The sequence below is a fragment of the Lampetra planeri genome, chromosome 22 (genome assembly GCF_965212315.1).
Source record: "Lampetra planeri chromosome 22, kcLamPlan1.2.h2, whole genome shotgun sequence".
In the NCBI taxonomy this organism is placed as follows: domain Eukaryota; kingdom Metazoa; phylum Chordata; class Hyperoartia; order Petromyzontiformes; family Petromyzontidae; genus Lampetra; species Lampetra planeri.
In genome coordinates this window covers 8,861,454-8,878,671 of record NC_136128.1, presented here as the reverse complement: position 1 = coordinate 8,878,671, position 17,218 = coordinate 8,861,454, and the positions used below count along the sequence as shown (strand labels likewise).

Here is a 17,218-nt window from a genome sequence, read left to right as displayed (position 1 = left end):
TCACCACCATCGATTCAACGAGTACCACTTTGTGGAAACATCAACAGTGGTTGTCCTCCGGAGAGAATCACCCTTGCCAAAGGAATGTGGAATTTCCAGCACGGCATTAGGGTTGTAAGAGACAGATGAGTTCCGCCTCAATGCTCGTTTGAGCACGAAATCACTTTTGACGTTTTAAATTTGTATTTCTCCTCTCGCTGTTGTAGTTTAAAAGTGTTGCTGGATAACCGTGGACACGATGGGTTACATTTTCCTGCAAACTCGTGGACGCGGAACAACGCAACGTCAATGTGTCGATTATGCATCGTGACCAACGAATACTCGTAGAACTGGAGTGGGTAGGGTCGGTGTATCAGTGTAAGATGATGGATGTAAAGTGAGTGGGGTAGGTGGATCAGTGTAAGATGATGGATGTAAAGTGAGTGGGGTAGGTGGATCAGTATAAGATGATGGATGTAACGTGAGTGGGGTAGGTGGATCAGTGTAAGATGATGGATGTAACGTGAGTAAGGTAGGTGGATCAGTGTAAGATGATGGATGTAAAGTGAGTGGGGTAGGTGGATCAGTGTAAGATGATGGATGTAAAGTGAGTGGGGTAGGTGGATCAGTTTAAGATGATGGATGTAACGTGAGTGGGGTAGGTGGATCAGTATAAGATGATGGATGTAACGTGAGTGGGGTAGGTGGATCAGTATAAGGTGATGGATGTAAAGTGAGTGGGGTAGGTGGATTAGTGTAAGATGATGGATGTAAAGTGAGTGGGGTAGGTGGATCAGTATAAGATGATGGATGTAAAGTGAGTGGGTAGGTGGATCAGTTTAAGATGATGGATGTAAAGTGAGTGGGGTAGGTGGATCAGTGTAAGATGATGGATGTAAAGTGAGTGGGGTAGGTGGATCAGTGTAAGATGATGGATGTAACGTGAGTGGGGTAGGTGGATCAGTATAAGATGATGGATGTAACGTGAGTGGGGTAGGTGGATCAGTATAAGATGATGGATGTAACGCGAGTGGGTAGGTGTATCAGTGTAAGATGATGGATGTAAAGTGAGTGGGGTAGGTGGATCAGTATAAGATGATGGATGTAACGTGAGTGGGTAGGTGTATCAGTGTAAGATGATGGATGTAACGTGAGTGGGGTAGGTGGATCAGTTTAAGATGATGGATGTAAAGTGAGTGGGGTAGGTGGATCAGTTTAAGATGATGGATGTAACGTGAGTGGGGTAGGTGGATCAGTATAAGATGATGGATGTAACGTGAGTGGGGTAGGTGGATCAGTATAAGATGATGGATGTAACGTGAGTGGGGTAGGTGGATCAGTATAAGATGATGGATGTAACGTGAGTGGGGTAGGTGGATCAGTATAAGATGATGGATGTAACGTGAGTGGGGTAGGTGGATCAGTTTAAGATGATGGATGTAACCTGAGTGGGGTAGGTGGATCAGTTTAAGATGATGGATGTAACATGAGTGGGGTAGGTGGATCAGTATAAGATGATGGATGTAACATGAGTGGGGTAGGTGGATCAGTTTAAGATGATGGATGTAAAGTGAGTGGGGTAGGTGGATCAGTATAAGATGATGGATGTAACGTGAGTGGGGTAGGTGGATCAGTGTAAGATGATGGATGTAAAGTGAGTGGGGTAGGTGGATCAGTGTAAGATGATGGATGTAAAGTGAGTGGGGTAGGTGGATCAGTGTAAGATGATGGATGTAAAGTGAGTGGGGTAGGTGGATCAGTATAAGATGATGGATGTAAAGTGAGTGGGGTAGGTGGATCAGTATAAGATGATGGATGTAAAGTGAGTGGGGTAGGTGGATCAGTGTAAGATGATGGATGTAAAGTGAGTGGGGTAGGTGGATCAGTGTAAGATAATGGATGTAAAGTGAGTGGGGTAGGTGGATCAGTGTAAGATGATGGATGTAACGTGAGTGGGGTAGGTGGATCAGTGTAAGATGATGGATGTACAGTGAGTGGGGTAGGTGGATCAGTATAAGATGATGGATGTAAAGTGAGTGGGGTAGGTGGATCAGTATAAGATGATGGATGTAAAGTGAGTGGGGTAGGTGGATCAGTGTAAGATGATGGATGTAAAGTGAGTGGGGTAGGTGGATCAGTATAAGATGATGGATGTAAAGTGAGTGGGGTAGGTGGATCAGTTTAAGATGATGGATGTAAAGTGAGTGGGGTAAGTGGATCAGTATAAGATGATGGATGTAAAGTGAGTGGGGTAGGTGGATCAGTGTAAGATGATGGATGTAACGTAGTGGGGTAGGTGTATCAGTTTAAGATGATGGATGTAACGTGAGTGGGGTAGGTGTATCAGTTTAAGATGATGGATGTAACGTGAGTGGGGTAGGTGGATCAGTATAAGATGATGGATGTAAAGTGAGTGGGGTAGGTGGATCAGGATAAGATGGGCTTTGAGTGAGTGAGGCAAGTGGATGAGTGTGCGATGCTGCTGCAGGGTGAGGAGTGTGAGGAGTGTGAGGAGGAGGAGGAGGGGCGCTGTGCGGGATGACCACTACCTGTGTGTGTGTGCTATATTCTTAGGTTTTTTCGGTAAAGTCATGTAGGTAAAATTTTTAAATTAATAAAAGTAAAATAAAATAAAAAATAAAATCACGACGTTTCGGAGGCAACACAAGCTTCCGTGTTGCCTCCGAAACGTCGTGATTTTTATTTTATTTTTTATTAAATTTTACTTTTATTAATTTAAATTTTTTACCTATGTAACTTTACCGAAAAAACCTAAGAATATGAATCCTTGCAGTCACGAAAGTTTCAAATCTAGAATGTGCGTGTGTGCTGCTGCAGGGTGAGGAGTGTGAGGAGTAGGAGTGTGATGACCACTACCTGTGTGCGTGTTGCTGGGGGGCGGCTCGCACTGCCCGAGTCCCCGGCAGGCGCGGAGCCCAGCGAGCTGAGCGTGGAGGGCGCCGAGGGCGCCGCGCTCCAGCGTGTGCACCGCGTTCTGCATCTGCGTGGAAACGGAGGCGGTGAGTCCATGAAGACAAAGATCCCCCGTGTAGCCTTAACAGGCTGTTGGGGAAAGTGCTCTTAGCGAGCACCTATGAAGGCGGGCACGGCACACGAGGGGGTGGGTGGCCAGCTCCACGCCCCGCCGCCTTTTTCTCCCCAGTGCTGATGATTACACTCCGCACTAGGTACTCATTCAAGGCTGAGTTGACCTAGGGGTAGGCCTGGACCGGGACAGATATTTACCATCGAGGCATTGACTTCAAGTTGTTGTATCGGTGTGTTTCGCGTAAGGCATTCGTTTCACATTGTGCATTGGAGCAACGTGCAGGGGACTTTCCTTGGGCGCGTTCAACATTTCTCCTGCACGGCGCCATGCGCCGCCCTGGCTGGGGCAATCGAGGCCAGGCCCGCAGGCGGGGTGGTGGCGGAGGGCAGGCAGGCAGGCAGGCAGGCATGTGGAGGTCACCTGGTAGGGGTCGGTGTTGAGGTCGAAGTACTCGATGAAGCCGGTGGCGAACTCGCAGAAGAGCGAGTTGTGGCTGCTGTTGAGCGTGCGCACGCACCAGTACGTGTTGTTGTTGGAGCTCGTGCACGCGCAGAACGTGCCTTCTGTTGGAAGAAAATAAATAAAAAGTGTGTTAGGGGGTTTGGTTTTTGTTTGTTTGTGCGTTTTGTTTGGCGACGAACGGGACGACTCGAACGACGTAACGGTGCACCTCCGATTAGCACGGTTAGCTACGTACGGTGCGAAAGAAGTTCAACGTACATACATTACTCAGATGATGCTGGATGCAATTACCAGCGAAACGTCGTACTCAAATTGTAAATGTTGTGGTTTCACGCTTCAACACACCGGTGGGCTAAAGCAGTGAACTATTTGTCTTCTGTCAACGTGACACTTTTTTACTGATTGGCCGTGTCGGGTGGTGGAGGGTTACGACACATTTATACATAACGCGATCTAAACCCAAAAACGTTGATTATGTACATACATTGCGTTCACGTGCATAGCACGAAGTGGGATTTTTAAAAAATTACATCCAAAGTGATCCAGCCCAGGGTTTACATAGTTTACGCGGTTGCCTCAGCCCCGGTGACCAATGACGGTAGAAAAATAAACATTAATAGCGCTATATTCTTTTGGTATTTCGGTAAAGCCCAGTAGATAGAATAAGAAAAAATATTTGTTTTTCCTGCCCCAGGTGCTCTTCCGCTATATTTTCCACCTGATGACGATACTTGTGTTGCGATCGAAACGTCGTGATATTGTTATTATTTTGATCATTTATTCTATCTACGTGGCTTTTCCGAGAGACCCAAAGAATATGAATTCCTGCAGTCACGAAAGCTTTAAGTCAATAATTAATAGTGCTGTGCGGCCAGCCATACCACTGGTCCCTACAAATACAAAGATCCCCCGTATAACCTTAACAGACTGTAAGGGCGAGTGCTGTTACCGAGTGGCACCGATGAAGGCCGGCATGGCACGCGAGAGGGCGGGTGGCCGACCAGACCACCGCTCCCCCCCACCGCTCCCCCCCCACCACGCTCCCCCCCCCACCGCTCCCCCCCCACCGCTCCCCCACCGCTCCCCCCCCCACTACGCTCCCCCTCTGGGCCCCATCTCTTCACCCTCACGAGGTGATCAAGACAGCCTCATAGAGATGCCACATGTCCCATGCTTCTCGTTAGTGAGGCATTTGTCGCATGCTGGGTATCGGTGCGTTTTGCGTTTGCGCTGAATATTTTTGCCGCATCCTAGCCGTCATCGATCTGACCGATCATGCAAAAACTGTACTGTGCGGCGCATTACGCGAGGCATTATTGTAACAACGAAAAATATTTCACGGACTTTTTGTCAACGTTCACGATTCCCGTCACCACGGTGACCCTCCGCGTGCCAAAACCACGGCGCTAAACTCCCCACACTCGGTCCGGATTACACGCAGCAGGAGCAGCGCCCGTCGCCCCGATTCCGGCAGACAAATGCCCTCTTGCGGGCGGTCACGTGCTAAGTCACCTTGTGCCAGACAGGGGACGGCGGCTGCCACTTGAGGGCGAGGAGGAGGCGGTGGGGAATGTGCCCCTTTTAAAAATACGAGATGCGACGATTCGATTCGCTTATCTCTTGCTACGCACTCTGGGATGCTTCCCCCACCCCGCGTCAAGGTGTGCGACCTCGATTACAAACAACTCATGGCTATCGTCGTCAAGCGACACGGGCGACCGAGCGAGCGTGACTGAGCGTGCGTGCTTATTATCGTGAGCCGCGTGCGTGCGTGCGGTGCGTGCGTGCGGTGCGTGCGTGCGTGCGGTGCGTGCGTGCGGTGCGTGCGTGCGTGCTGTCGCGTGAACGCACGCGTCCAGTACGGCGGAGTCTGCCAGTGGTCGTTGTCGTGCGTGAAGCAGGTGAGGCCCGGGAAGCTGCACGCCTCGCCCTTGCGGTGCTTCTTCTTGCGCAGGCGCTTCTCCTCCTTGCGACGGCGACGCTCCTCGCGCAGAGCCTTCTTGCGCTGCTCCGCACTCCACACTCCCTTGCTGCTGCCGCCACCGCCGCACGCGAGAGAGAGAGGGAGAGAGATTGAGAGACGCGGCGGGGTAGTTGCGTGGGCCAGCAACGAGCCGGTCGCTTTGGCGGCGAGGGTTGGTGGATCGCGGGTAGGTTTGCTCGAGCTCGCAAACTCGCCCGCCGGGCTGCGAGGTGGCCAGGAGATGGCAATAGAATCAAGTGGGAGCCAGTAAGCAACAACAGCAACTCGAATTCATACCGCGGCCAAAAATGGAACTAAATTTCTAGCGGCGCAGGTTGATTTTAGCCTAGGGGACACCCCCCCCCCTCCCCGAATGGCAGTTGTCTCTGTGCGGCGCAAGGTGAACACAGAGTAGCGGGATGTGCTGTGATGTTGGTTGTTCCAATTAATTAACGTGCAAGTATCTTTTTTTGGCAAATTTGTGGATGTTTGAACATTATCTCTGCGTACACGTAGGTATTTTATCTGAATAGTTAGGTTTCCTCTCACACTAAATAACCTCCTTATGAAAGGAACTGAACAGACATATTAATGCAGAACCTGCGTAAGGATATATTCTTAAGATACTCAGTGAGGCTTTCCTTGGACAAATTACAAATAAGTTATCGTGATCATTTTGTTTGTGTGTGCGTGCACAGGCCCGGAGCATCTATAAGCAACTACATCTCAAGATGCAATACGAAGTTTAGGAGATACGCTTCAAAGAGGCAAAAGGGAGTTCCGATAAAATTACTCGATAGATGAGAGTGAGGCCCACTGAGATATACAGCTCTTTTTCAGAAGCGACCTGGCCACAAATGATACCCCGACGAAGTGGCTTATCATGTGGAAATGTATAGCAGCCAAACACTCTAAACGTGTGATGTTGATTCTAAATGTGGAGGGAAAAAAACGGAGGACCTAGAGAAAATTCCACACGACCACGGGGAGAGAGAGACATGCAAACGCCAAATATACCGGGGTCAGTGTCAGGATCAAACCCACGACCTCCTGTATACCAAGCGAGGTAGTTAACATCTCACCACCGTGGCGCCCACAATAGGAAGGCCTTGAGCCCGGACTAGTCATACCGTATTCTCCAGATAACAAGGTGCACTTTGTTCCCTCTGTATTTCAAGTTACGAGTTGCGGGTGCATCTTATATGGTAATTTGGAAGAGTGAATTGCCTTCCTGCGGACGTGTTTTAATTTAGTTGTTCAGAATCATTATCCAGAAAACGGCTGCCCATGAGCGATACCTGACCACCCACCTAGGTGATAGAAGTCACCACCAGCCGTTCAGAATGATCTTCGGTGAAAACATCTCTCCCCATTGTGAAGCAGCGCGTTTGTAATCATCTTTCGTAAGATGGATCTCAATGGTACCGTACCCTCACGTGCACTCAATTTCTTAGCTTTATATTTTACAATCTTGTTTCCCGCATTCTGGATTTATTTTTCAAAATGACCCCAACGTTCGGGGGAGCATCTTACTTTCCGGAGGGTCTTATAATCCCGCAGAATACCGCGGTAACTCAGGACGCGACCGAGCACAAAGGTGAAGGGATACCTCTTCTTCCCACAGTCGCACACGTCCGGGCGTTTCTTCTTCAGGTGACCTCTGACCTCCCGCAGGAACTTGATCTTATCCTGCAACGACTCAATCTGCAGAGGGAGGGAGGGATTTGCTCATCCAAATATTCATTAGCCTGTAGTCATTATTACTTACATTTTAAAATTATGATTATTTTTACACGGCGTCGTTCACCCAATTTAAATCTCAAAATGCGCCAGATTTTTGTGACGCGTGCAGTTTTCACCACGGACAATGGGGAAGGAGCCGGAGCCGTCGCTACGAACATTTGCACAAGCTCTGTCCTGTATCGGGATGTTAGACCCATCTCCATCAATGACTTTTTATGCTATTACAATACAGTGCACTTCAGCTGGTGGGGTGGATCATGGGGTGAGGGCACTCAGCTGCTACCACTGCGATTCTGGGTTCAAACCTGGGTCCCCCCGGCCTCCTGTTTAAACTGGGTATTCAAGCAGAGTGGGTTGATGGTCTCAGCACCGGTCACCAAAATAAACCTTCATCGTATTCAATTTGGTTTGCCGCTCCATTTGGTTCTGAGACTTAAAAGTGTGCGTTTGACTGTAGAAAGTTTTGGCATGGGGTTTCGTCTAAACAACTTGTTGTTGTTGTTGTTGCTCCTGTTAGTTTGCACATTCCCACGCTGTAATGCGCCGTAACTGCCGCTACTGCCGACGGCCCCTGGGCTGCGGTCATCCTCGTGACAGCGCACAATGGGCCTCGCCAGCTCAGACAATAAAGTCTGAGCGTGAGTCTGAGGCCACATGCGTGGGGGAATTTAAAATGTGTGCCTCCTAGCTGGGGATAGAGAGGCCTCTCAATGCAGGGTTGATGCACTGCTAGCTGCCCGAGTATCAATGGGACATTTCCTTACCTCGGGACTTGATGCCCCTAGAGCACAACTGGAATATATTCTGGGGGGGGAGGGCGTAAACGTATCAGGGCCCTCTCCCTAGGTCGACTCAGGCCTAAAATGAGCAGCGGATGAGGGGAGCACGCACCTGCCGGTCCACAAAGTGACGGTGGTCCTTCCATGCGCGGACAGACTGGTACACCTCCTCGTCGCAGTGAACCGTTCGGTTGAGAAGAAAGAAGCACCTACGGTGGCAAAAAACACAAAGACAAAGATTCCCCCATATAGCTTTAACAGACTGTTGTTGAAGGCCGGCATGGCACACGAGGGGTTGGGTGGTAAGCACCACGCCCGGCCGCCTTTGTCTCTCTAGTGGCGATGTTCAAACATCGCACCAGGTACTAATTTGAGGCTGAGTAGACCTAGGGGAGGCCCAGAACCGGTTCAGATAATCATCACTGGTGTTGGCCGTCGGCGGGAATCAAACCCGAGTTGCCAGGTTCATAGCGCAGCGCGCTAACCGCGATGCCACCGCTCCCCACAAGCATACGCACACGCGACAAGCACGCACGCGGGCGGACGTTACGCGACCAAAAGAGTGTCTCGTTTGTTTCGTCTCTTCACCAACTCCACTCCGACTGTGCTATCAGCGTCACGTCGAGAGATGGAGCGTCCATTTAAAACTCTCGTATGAAAATCACAAGATGGAGTACAAAAAAAAAACTAAACAGAGCTGGGCAAGACTTAAGCAAAGTTTGCAGATGTAAACATTCAAATTCGTAGTTGATATAAATATATATTGAAGTAACGCTTGTCACTATTTGTAGATCGTTCTCAATCCCTTGCTGGATAAAGGCTGTGTCGGTTCATTTTCCTCGCGCCCAAACCATGTTCCCCCCCACAAGAACACATCCCCACTTTTCGAAGAAAAGCATCACAGAGCCTGCCGAAGGCCGGTTGAAATGTGGTATGAATGAACGCACCTATTAATAAATACATTGCCCATATTGCGGACGCGATGTTTGTTGCGCATAGAATAGCTGCGAGTAGTCCGCCAAAATCTGCAACATTTCCAAACTGGTGACCACCAGGGAACCCTTTCGGGGGAGGGGGGGGATCAATGGCCTTGAACTGCGTTAGATGCTGCCTCCTGAACAACCCGGACTCCTGCCTCAAAGGGCATGAAGAGACCTTCTAAAATAAAATACCACACGTGGCCACTTTGCATCAATTATTCAGGATGTGACATTTGTGAACTTCAGGCTGGATCTAATCTCCGGATTCTGAGATCAGCTGGGTGTATTTTCGTGATGTTGGTTTATTTTGTTTCACTTTATGATGGAAATATTCGTCAAGTGCGTTTTAAATTGTTCGCTATTGAAAACGTTCCCACCGTGTTGTCAGTTGATGCCCAGAGCTGTCCAGTAAGGGGCTTCAAAGTCACACCTTTGCACTCAGTCTAATTTTGTAACCATGTTGAGCGTTTGAAAACATATCATCTGTGAGCTGCATGATCAGTAAAACGTCTGCCCAACAAATAAATTCTGATCTTGTGAATCAAAACGTGAAATTAGTTTTTTTTTATAGCTTTGATGTAACACGTATACAATTACAAAGTACAGACAAAAAAACACAAGCGCAAATTGGTTTTATCATAAAAAAAAGAGCCACCATGTTCTGCTAAAGAAAAATAAAACTGCGGCTTTGATATCCAAAGCGTTGCTAAAAATGGGACCCGTTGCCAAGGTGGAATTCATCAGCCAAACATCATCTACCCACAGCCCTGGGAGGCGATCATGAGCGGCAAAGGTTAGAGGTCACGACATGACATTCTGATGACTCCCGTGGGGTGAAAGGTCGGAGGCTGCAACCTGTGCGTGACCCTTGTGAGGTTGGGCCTCAGGGCCAGGGCAGTGGGTGTTGCCGTGGCGATAGGTGGTCGTTGGTCGCCTTCGTTGGGGCCTTGTGACAGGGCCTCGGTGCCCTCCTCCATCTCGTTTCCACTCAGGGCTGCGACACAGGCAGGAGGGGGGGAGACAGAGGAGCGTGGAAAATGCTCATGAGCAGCCAAACTCACATTTGGGTTCTTGAGCTCAAAAGGGAATGGCAGACAAACATATTTTAAAACAACCGTCGTAGTACGATGGCGGTGAAGACGATGAACAGAAACATGTTTCATTAGATCGATATACACAGTTGTTGTGGGCAAGGGTTGTTAGGGAGCAGCCGTTAAAGCTGCCAGCGCAAATACGGTCGTCTCATTAGCTGTGTTTATGTAAAAAAAAATCATTTAAACTTGTAATGCACCGTCGCACAGCATTCCCTCGCTCTCGAAGGGAGACAGAGGATGACTCAGAGGCACGAGGAGGAGGAACCACAGACGAGCGGGGAAGGCAGAAACTGCCACGTGGTGACCTGGCACCTAATATACCCCCCCAAGCTCTGTGGGTCCTCTAACTATGAAGGTGTTTTCAGCCAATTAATGCGCGTTTGCATGTTGCCATCTCCTGGCCAATGTTACCCCCACCATGATTGTCTCCCACACAGTCCCAAATGCTACTCTTGACACCCCTAAGTCGACTTAGGGGAGAGCCGGCGATGTTTACGCACAGGGCGCTGGGTCTCCCCTAAATCCACGGCCGGGAATCAAACCGAGGACCGTGCGGTCACGGTGCAGTGCGTGACCAGGACACCGACGCTCCACAACACACACACACACAAGCAAAATGCAACTTCTCCATTGTCGTCATGAAGACTGTAGGGGAAATCAATGTTTGCTAACACCAATAGATATAAATTGGCGCAGGTGCTGTTAGCGGGCACCTATTAAAGCCGGCATGGCGCATGAGTGGGTGACGTGGCCAGCGCCACGCCTGTTTGCATTTGTCTCCACAGTGCTGATGTGTGTGCATCGCACTGAGTACTTATTTAAGGCTCAGTTGACCTAGGTGAGGCCCAGGACCAGTGCAGATAGTCGTCGCTAACTTGTGCCGTAAGGGGGATTTGAACTCGGGTCGCCAGGTTCGTAGCGCAGTGTGCCGACCACTACATTACACACGCCCACAACAAAGACAAAGATGCCCCGTATAGGCTTAACAGACGTTTGGGCCAAGTGCTGTTCACAAGCACCAATGAAGGCCGGCATGGCACACAAGAGCAGGAATGGCCAGAACCACGCCCAAGCCACCTTTGTCTCCCCAGTGGCGATGTTTACGCACTGCACCAGGTACTCATTTGAGGATGAGTCGACCTAGGATAGGCTCAGGAGCGGTTCAGAAAATAGTCACTGTTATTGGGCGTGAGCGGGAATCAAACTCGGATCGCCAGGTTCGTAGTGCAGTGTGCTAAGAACTACACATCCTCTCCCCAAACCCACAAACACGCCGACACAGATGCATGCACGCGTACTTCAGTACCCGAATAATTCAGCCGCGATCGTTTTGCAAACCACAATTGTTCTGGTGTTTTTTTTTTACGTTAGCAAGTTGCCCGTGCGACGTCACCCACCTCGCTTAGCATCCTCCTCGAAGATCAGGTCGAAGATGTCATCGTTGCCTTGATCTTCTTCATCTTCGTCACCAACAACATCATCGTCGCCAGCGCCATCGTCGCGATCTCCACCGTCATCTTGCTCGCGTTCGCCATCGCCCTCGCTCACCATCGCCTCGGGGTCGTTGTGCCGATGATCCAGGACGGGACGTTCCATCGTCGAGCTGCTCGCGGCCGGGCGGTTGGAAGCGGTGGCCGTGGGACTGCTGAGCTCCGCGGGGAGGCCCGCGGTCGCAAGAGGGGCGGCCGTGCGGGGGGCGGCCGTGGGGGCATCCGTGGCGTTGACCCCGGTGGGAAACGCCGGGGTCGGCTCGTCAGCTTGGGCCACCACGTCCAGCGAGACGGAGCGGAGGGCTCGGCCGCGACTCAACCGCGACTTCAGCCCTGGGGGGGGTGAGGAGGGGGGGGGGGCGGGAGGAGCGGTGGTGCAGCGGTTAGCGCGCTGCGCTATGAACCTGGCGACTCGAGTTCGATTCCCGCTCACGGGCAACACCAGTGCACTGGTCATGGGCCTCCGCTAGGTCGACTCAGCCTCACATGAGTACCCCGGTGCGGTGTATAAACATCGCCACGGGGGAGACAAAGGTGGCCGGGCATGGTGCTGGCCAACTACCCCCTCGTATGCCACGCCCGCCTCATAGGTGCTACTCGCTAGCAGCACTTGCCCCAACATTCTGCTGGGGAGGGAACGCACACACACACACAAAGCTCTGCTCACCCCGTCTGTGCGTATGTGTGCGTGACGGCCGTACATCTCACGATGCCTAATGGTCTTGATGATAACGGCCGCATGGTGTCGCTCTGGCAGGTTGCCACGTCGCACGTGATGACTGAGACGTCGGCGCATTTCGCTGGCAGAATTTGTACGACGCGGATCTGGCTCATTGTGCTTTATCACCATCATCGTTATTGCGTTTATACGCGTGACTAGGCGTATAGCTGAAAGTTGTTAATGTAATGATGCGTCAATTAAACGATTCAATATGATTCTTATTTGTATATTTGATTTTTTGTGTTTTTTTCTATGCAATATTTCCTTCCACTTGTATCCCGATTGCGCGATCAGCATCACGTCACGTGAAAAATAATCCATTGGGATCTCTTGCAAAGAAACGGAATCCTTCATGTGCGAGAATAGCCTGAGGAAGCGGATCTCACAGAACTACCTCTTGAGACCCATAAATACAGGTTTTTTGGGTTAGATTGCGAAGATTGAAAATGCTTCGTTAAACCCGCCACCACCCAACACAGCCAATTAGTAAGGTTTGTCACGTAAACAAAACATGCCAATGCATTACTAATAGAGCACACCGGTGTGTTGGAGAGCCAAGCCACAACATTTACAATCTGAGTACGACGTTTCGCCAGTAATTACAACTAGCTTCATCAGGCGACAGCACTAGGGGGCAGCACTTTCCCACCCACTCTGCGAGTAACGTTTGTCCCACGATAGTCAAACCTAGAATTGCATTTTTTAGAGGTGGCATTTAGACAAATTTGAAACGACAAATTTCGATGGGTCTTTTTTTTCCTACTGGTATAATACCATCGACTCATGGCTGCCAGATTTAAATCTAGGATCAGCGGTGCAAGCCCAGCACTCTGACTTTTGAGTCACCCGGCCATGTTATAGGCCTAACGGTTTTTTTTAATACACCTGGGATTCATTGCACGACGATGCTGGAACAGAGACGAGTTCATTAATTAGACGTATAAATACGAAGCATGTCCAGGTCAGAGTTCACCTACCCCACGATTCAATGTATTCTCCCAATCTGGTGCCAGCAATCAATTTCATTCTGTCCCGTCTCATCTCATGTTGTCGTCTCCTTCATGCGTACCATTAGCCTAAAGGCAACATTAGCATCTCATTCTCATGAGATGTAACCAATAAGAATATTAATCGATAGTATAAATTATAACCGATGCTTACACGCAACATTTCTGAGCAGCGAGTCTCGGTTATTCATCACCGAGCTCGTGAATCGCTGATAAGCCTAACGAGCGGGCTGCGTGCCAAATGATGTACTGCCGAGAGCGACCAGCAGATGCCAGAGCAGACGTGAGATAGCGGCTAAGTTTATGGAACCCTTGCAAAACAGCCAACGCTGGCAGGCAAGGATTCAACATCGCAGAGAACAAACGGAGCGGCTGCTCATCACCTGTGCTCGCTCCCTCCTTATGAAGATAAAATATATAATAGGCGATGTTTCGGACAATGGCCCTTTTTCAGAGGACACACAGAGTGTCCTCTCTGTGTGCGCTGTGAAGAATGGACATTGCCCGAAACCCTGCCCGTTATGTGCTCTCATTTTCTATTTCGAAGGCAGCGTTATCGCCGATTCGTTTTTGTCATCCGTGCTCGTGCACCACTGCCGACGACGCAGCGTTCCCTGACTCAGCAAGACCACAGACGCACAATGCAGGTTGGGGAGGGTGAGGTGGGTGGGTGAGGTGGGTGGGTGGGGGGGCAACTCACGGAGAGAGTTCCCCGCGCCCTGGACAGCAGCAGGAGGCTGTCGCTTCTTGTGCTTCCGTCCGAGCGCTTTGCCGAACCTCGCCGCGTTTCCGCGACCGAAGACGTCGTCCGGCTCCCCGCCGGCGCCCCTCGTGCCGTCGCCGCCGTCGTCATCGTCGTCATCGCCGCCGCCGCCGTCGTCGGGGCACACGCACCACGGCTGCGGCAGCGTGCCGGCGTGCCGGGGCAGCTTGCGAGACCGCCGGGACGACAGCGCTCCGTGCGGGAGAGGGGGGCGAGCGCCGGGCAGCTCGTGGCCCGGGAACGAGCTGCGGCACTTGTGGAGGCGCAGGCGGCCCACGGCGTCCTCCGCGCAGTGCCACTCCTGCCGGCCGCGTGCGCAAAAGAGAAAGGTCACCCTGAAAGTTTGGTGCACGTTTACGGGGTTCGCTCAACGCCCGCGACGCGGTCGCGTGCTGGAGGATCGCTTGAGCGTGGATGTCTCTGCAACCGGTGGCGAGCAGTTGCCCAGCCGGTTGAGCGCATGGTGGACTTCTTTCGCACCGTACGTAGCCAGCCGTGTTAGTCGGAGGTAATCAGAGGCGCAGCAGAGAGAGACATTCAAGCGACCTTCTTGGTGATTTGTAGCGATGTATTTCATCAGGTGCACATTTGCTCGTTATGATTGGTTGTTTGAATCCTGATGTAGGGGCGAGTGGTGGGGGTCGGGGGTAGAGATACCCAGATAAGAGGCGGGGGCTCTGCTGTAAAGGGCTTGGCCACACAATTTAGCCACGCCCTTTTTGCGTAACTTCTCACTAAGATGTGGACAAAGCAGTCGCAGGCGATGATTAAGTCGCGCGATCTTGAGAGCGATAAGGTTTTGGATTGCGCAACCGATCACTAATGTGTACATCCACGTACATGTGCTTGGCATGGTGGGCAATGACACTCGACACGCTGGGTAATGGCCTGGTTAGAGATTATCTTTGACCACAGGTTCATCACAGCCGGGCATTGTTAAAAATCCCTCTACCTGCACTGTGTCTTCGCTCTGCTCTTGGCAAGAAAGTTATTTACGAATCCCCGTACCAAATGTGACTTTCCACCCCGACGAATGAAGCAAAACCCCGTCCCGCACAAAGAATCTCTGTGAGCTGAATACATAGATTCTTGGCGCCAGGCCCCGTGCAAATGCCACATCGTTTCCCCGGAGAGTGTGCGGAAAAAAAGTAAAAATGTTTTGTGCGTGCTTCAGATTTAATGTTTGCTGCGCCCTAGTTTCAAAATCAGACTTCCAGGGTGACCAGATTTAGCCGCTCCCATGGCGGTTTACGAAGCGACCCTTGTCGGGAAGACGTTTGGCAGAGGAACGCGACGGCCGTCGACACTCCACGACACTACAATGACCTTCTCTCGCGGGACGTTCCACGGGCAAACATCGGACACTGTGGTCCTTCATGCACGCGTTATACCCCCCCCCCCCCCACGTGAGCGTACGTGTAGCAGTTAACCGCTCGTTGAGCACTACGTGTTCGGGCTTTAAGCGGCAGATCGAATCATCGATTGATGTTGATTCTTAAGCCGACGATACGGGGATTGTATCACGCGCGTGTTGTTTTGTATTAGTTTACGCCTCATTTAATGGACTCGCGTGCACCGCACAGTCGCTGGAGGCCGCTGTCATGGCTGTAATGGTCACTAGGGCACATTCCAGAGGTCGCCGGCAGTTGAAACGATTGGCAGGTTTATGGAATTCCACACGCCACCTTTGTCCACCCAGAAGTATAAATGGGTTCACCGCATATGGTTGGCAGGTCGTGTGTGGGTGGGGTTAGAATGTGGGGTATTCCCACCTTTTGCACGAGGTATGGGCAGCATCAGAGAGCAGGCCCAAACACCCTCTAGAGGGGCTGTTCAGAGCTGGCTCTGGTGGAGGCCCTTCTGCCAGCAGTGGCGTGAGCAAGCATTTGCAGGGCCGCGCCTTTACCCTTTGCTATCTTTATATTTCTCTCGATGATATTGAAGTTGTGTTATTGGCACCGTGTCGTCAGAAGGAGACATTTCTGTTTAGGGAACTTTCGCAGCGAGCAGTGCATCTCCTTGCCCCTGCAATAGATATATTTTTTAAATTCATCAACACTTAGACACGCAGCTTTTATAAGCCTTGCACGGAGTGTTTCGTCGCTTGTCTATCACATCGCAGCCAAAGTTTGAATTCGCAAAGAGGGATTTAATTACGTTAAATTACGAACATAATTTACGATAATGTGTGTTTAATCTCGGGCTGCTGAAACCCAGATTCAAACGCAGGTTTTCAGCTCAATGGTGTCGCTTTAGCGTGCTGACGTGGTGTGAGCTCAAACGAGCCACCTGGCCTAGCTCTGGCTCTGTATCCCTTATTACGAGTGCGGTTCGACTGCCAAAAGCGATGAAGGTAGTAATCTCATTAGGTGCTAAACTAAGCACGGGTGCTAATTAACCCTCCCGCTACCTCACAGTGAGTTCTGGATCAATGACATTATTAACAAAATAATTTTTTTAAAATATAAGTTCGCATGCATCCGCTGTTGGGGGGGGGGGTGATTTGATTAATTGCCATAATATCCACAACTATTAAAATCCACTCTCCTATCAAGGTGCAACCACAAAGACACAAACAGACAACGCGTAAGCACTCCCCCGAAGTCGGTTTAGTTAATCGCGTGAGCGACAGTAAAGGTTTGCAGGGCGAAACACGAGCGCAGATGCGCCGGCTGTTATTGCCACTGAGTCGGCACGTCTCCCATTAGGACGCACTAACCGCGTCAGGCCCTATTATTTTTTGCCAGGGCTGGTGCAAATCTAAATGCGGGGCTCGTGCCAATGTGACCCTTTCAAGCTGCTCGAGTCACCCATTAAGAGGTTGGGGGGGGGGGGGCGGCCTTCCGTTGTCACATCAAACGGAGTTTGCATTCGTCTTGGCTCGTCTGGGCCGCACGAGTACGCGGCGAAGCCACCGCCACTAAAATCCCGACGCATTGCGCCTCACCTCGTGGTATATCGCAGACTCCCCGAGCTGCACTGAGCCGAAGCGTGATGGGGGTCTTGTCGCAGACAGTGACAGGATTCGTAATTCGCTTTTGGGTCGGGCCATGTAAAGACCTGGCTAAATGTGTGTTCAAAGACCCTCCACCGCCCGACACAGCCGAACACATTAGGTTGTCACGCGCGGCCGGCAGTTAAAGGGCGGGCAGATTATGATTGCAATTCTCACGACAAAATGTAGCAAT

The 17,218-nt window shown here is 50.8% G+C and overlaps 1 protein-coding gene across 2 annotated transcripts in view; it reads right to left on the bottom strand.

The window, feature by feature from the left end:
- Nucleotides 1-17,218, bottom strand: part of LOC144724980 (extracellular sulfatase Sulf-2-like) — a 64,695-nt gene that overhangs the window by 8,613 nt on the left and 38,864 nt on the right. The window contains exons 11-18 of one of the 2 annotated variants that reach the window (XM_078604349.1): nucleotides 13,968-14,331; nucleotides 11,447-11,872; nucleotides 9,811-9,949; nucleotides 8,088-8,184; nucleotides 7,063-7,157; nucleotides 5,342-5,523; nucleotides 3,449-3,591; nucleotides 2,857-2,980 (exon numbers count right to left, since the gene is read on the bottom strand). In XM_078604349.1, coding sequence (XP_078460475.1) covers nucleotides 2,857-2,980; nucleotides 3,449-3,591; nucleotides 5,342-5,523; nucleotides 7,063-7,157; nucleotides 8,088-8,184; nucleotides 9,811-9,949; nucleotides 11,447-11,872; nucleotides 13,968-14,331 — 1,570 coding nt within the window. The remainder of the gene's footprint in view (nucleotides 1-2,856; nucleotides 2,981-3,448; nucleotides 3,592-5,341; nucleotides 5,524-7,062; nucleotides 7,158-8,087; nucleotides 8,185-9,810; nucleotides 9,950-11,446; nucleotides 11,873-13,967; nucleotides 14,332-17,218) is intronic. The other variant, XM_078604350.1, reaches the window with a different exon arrangement.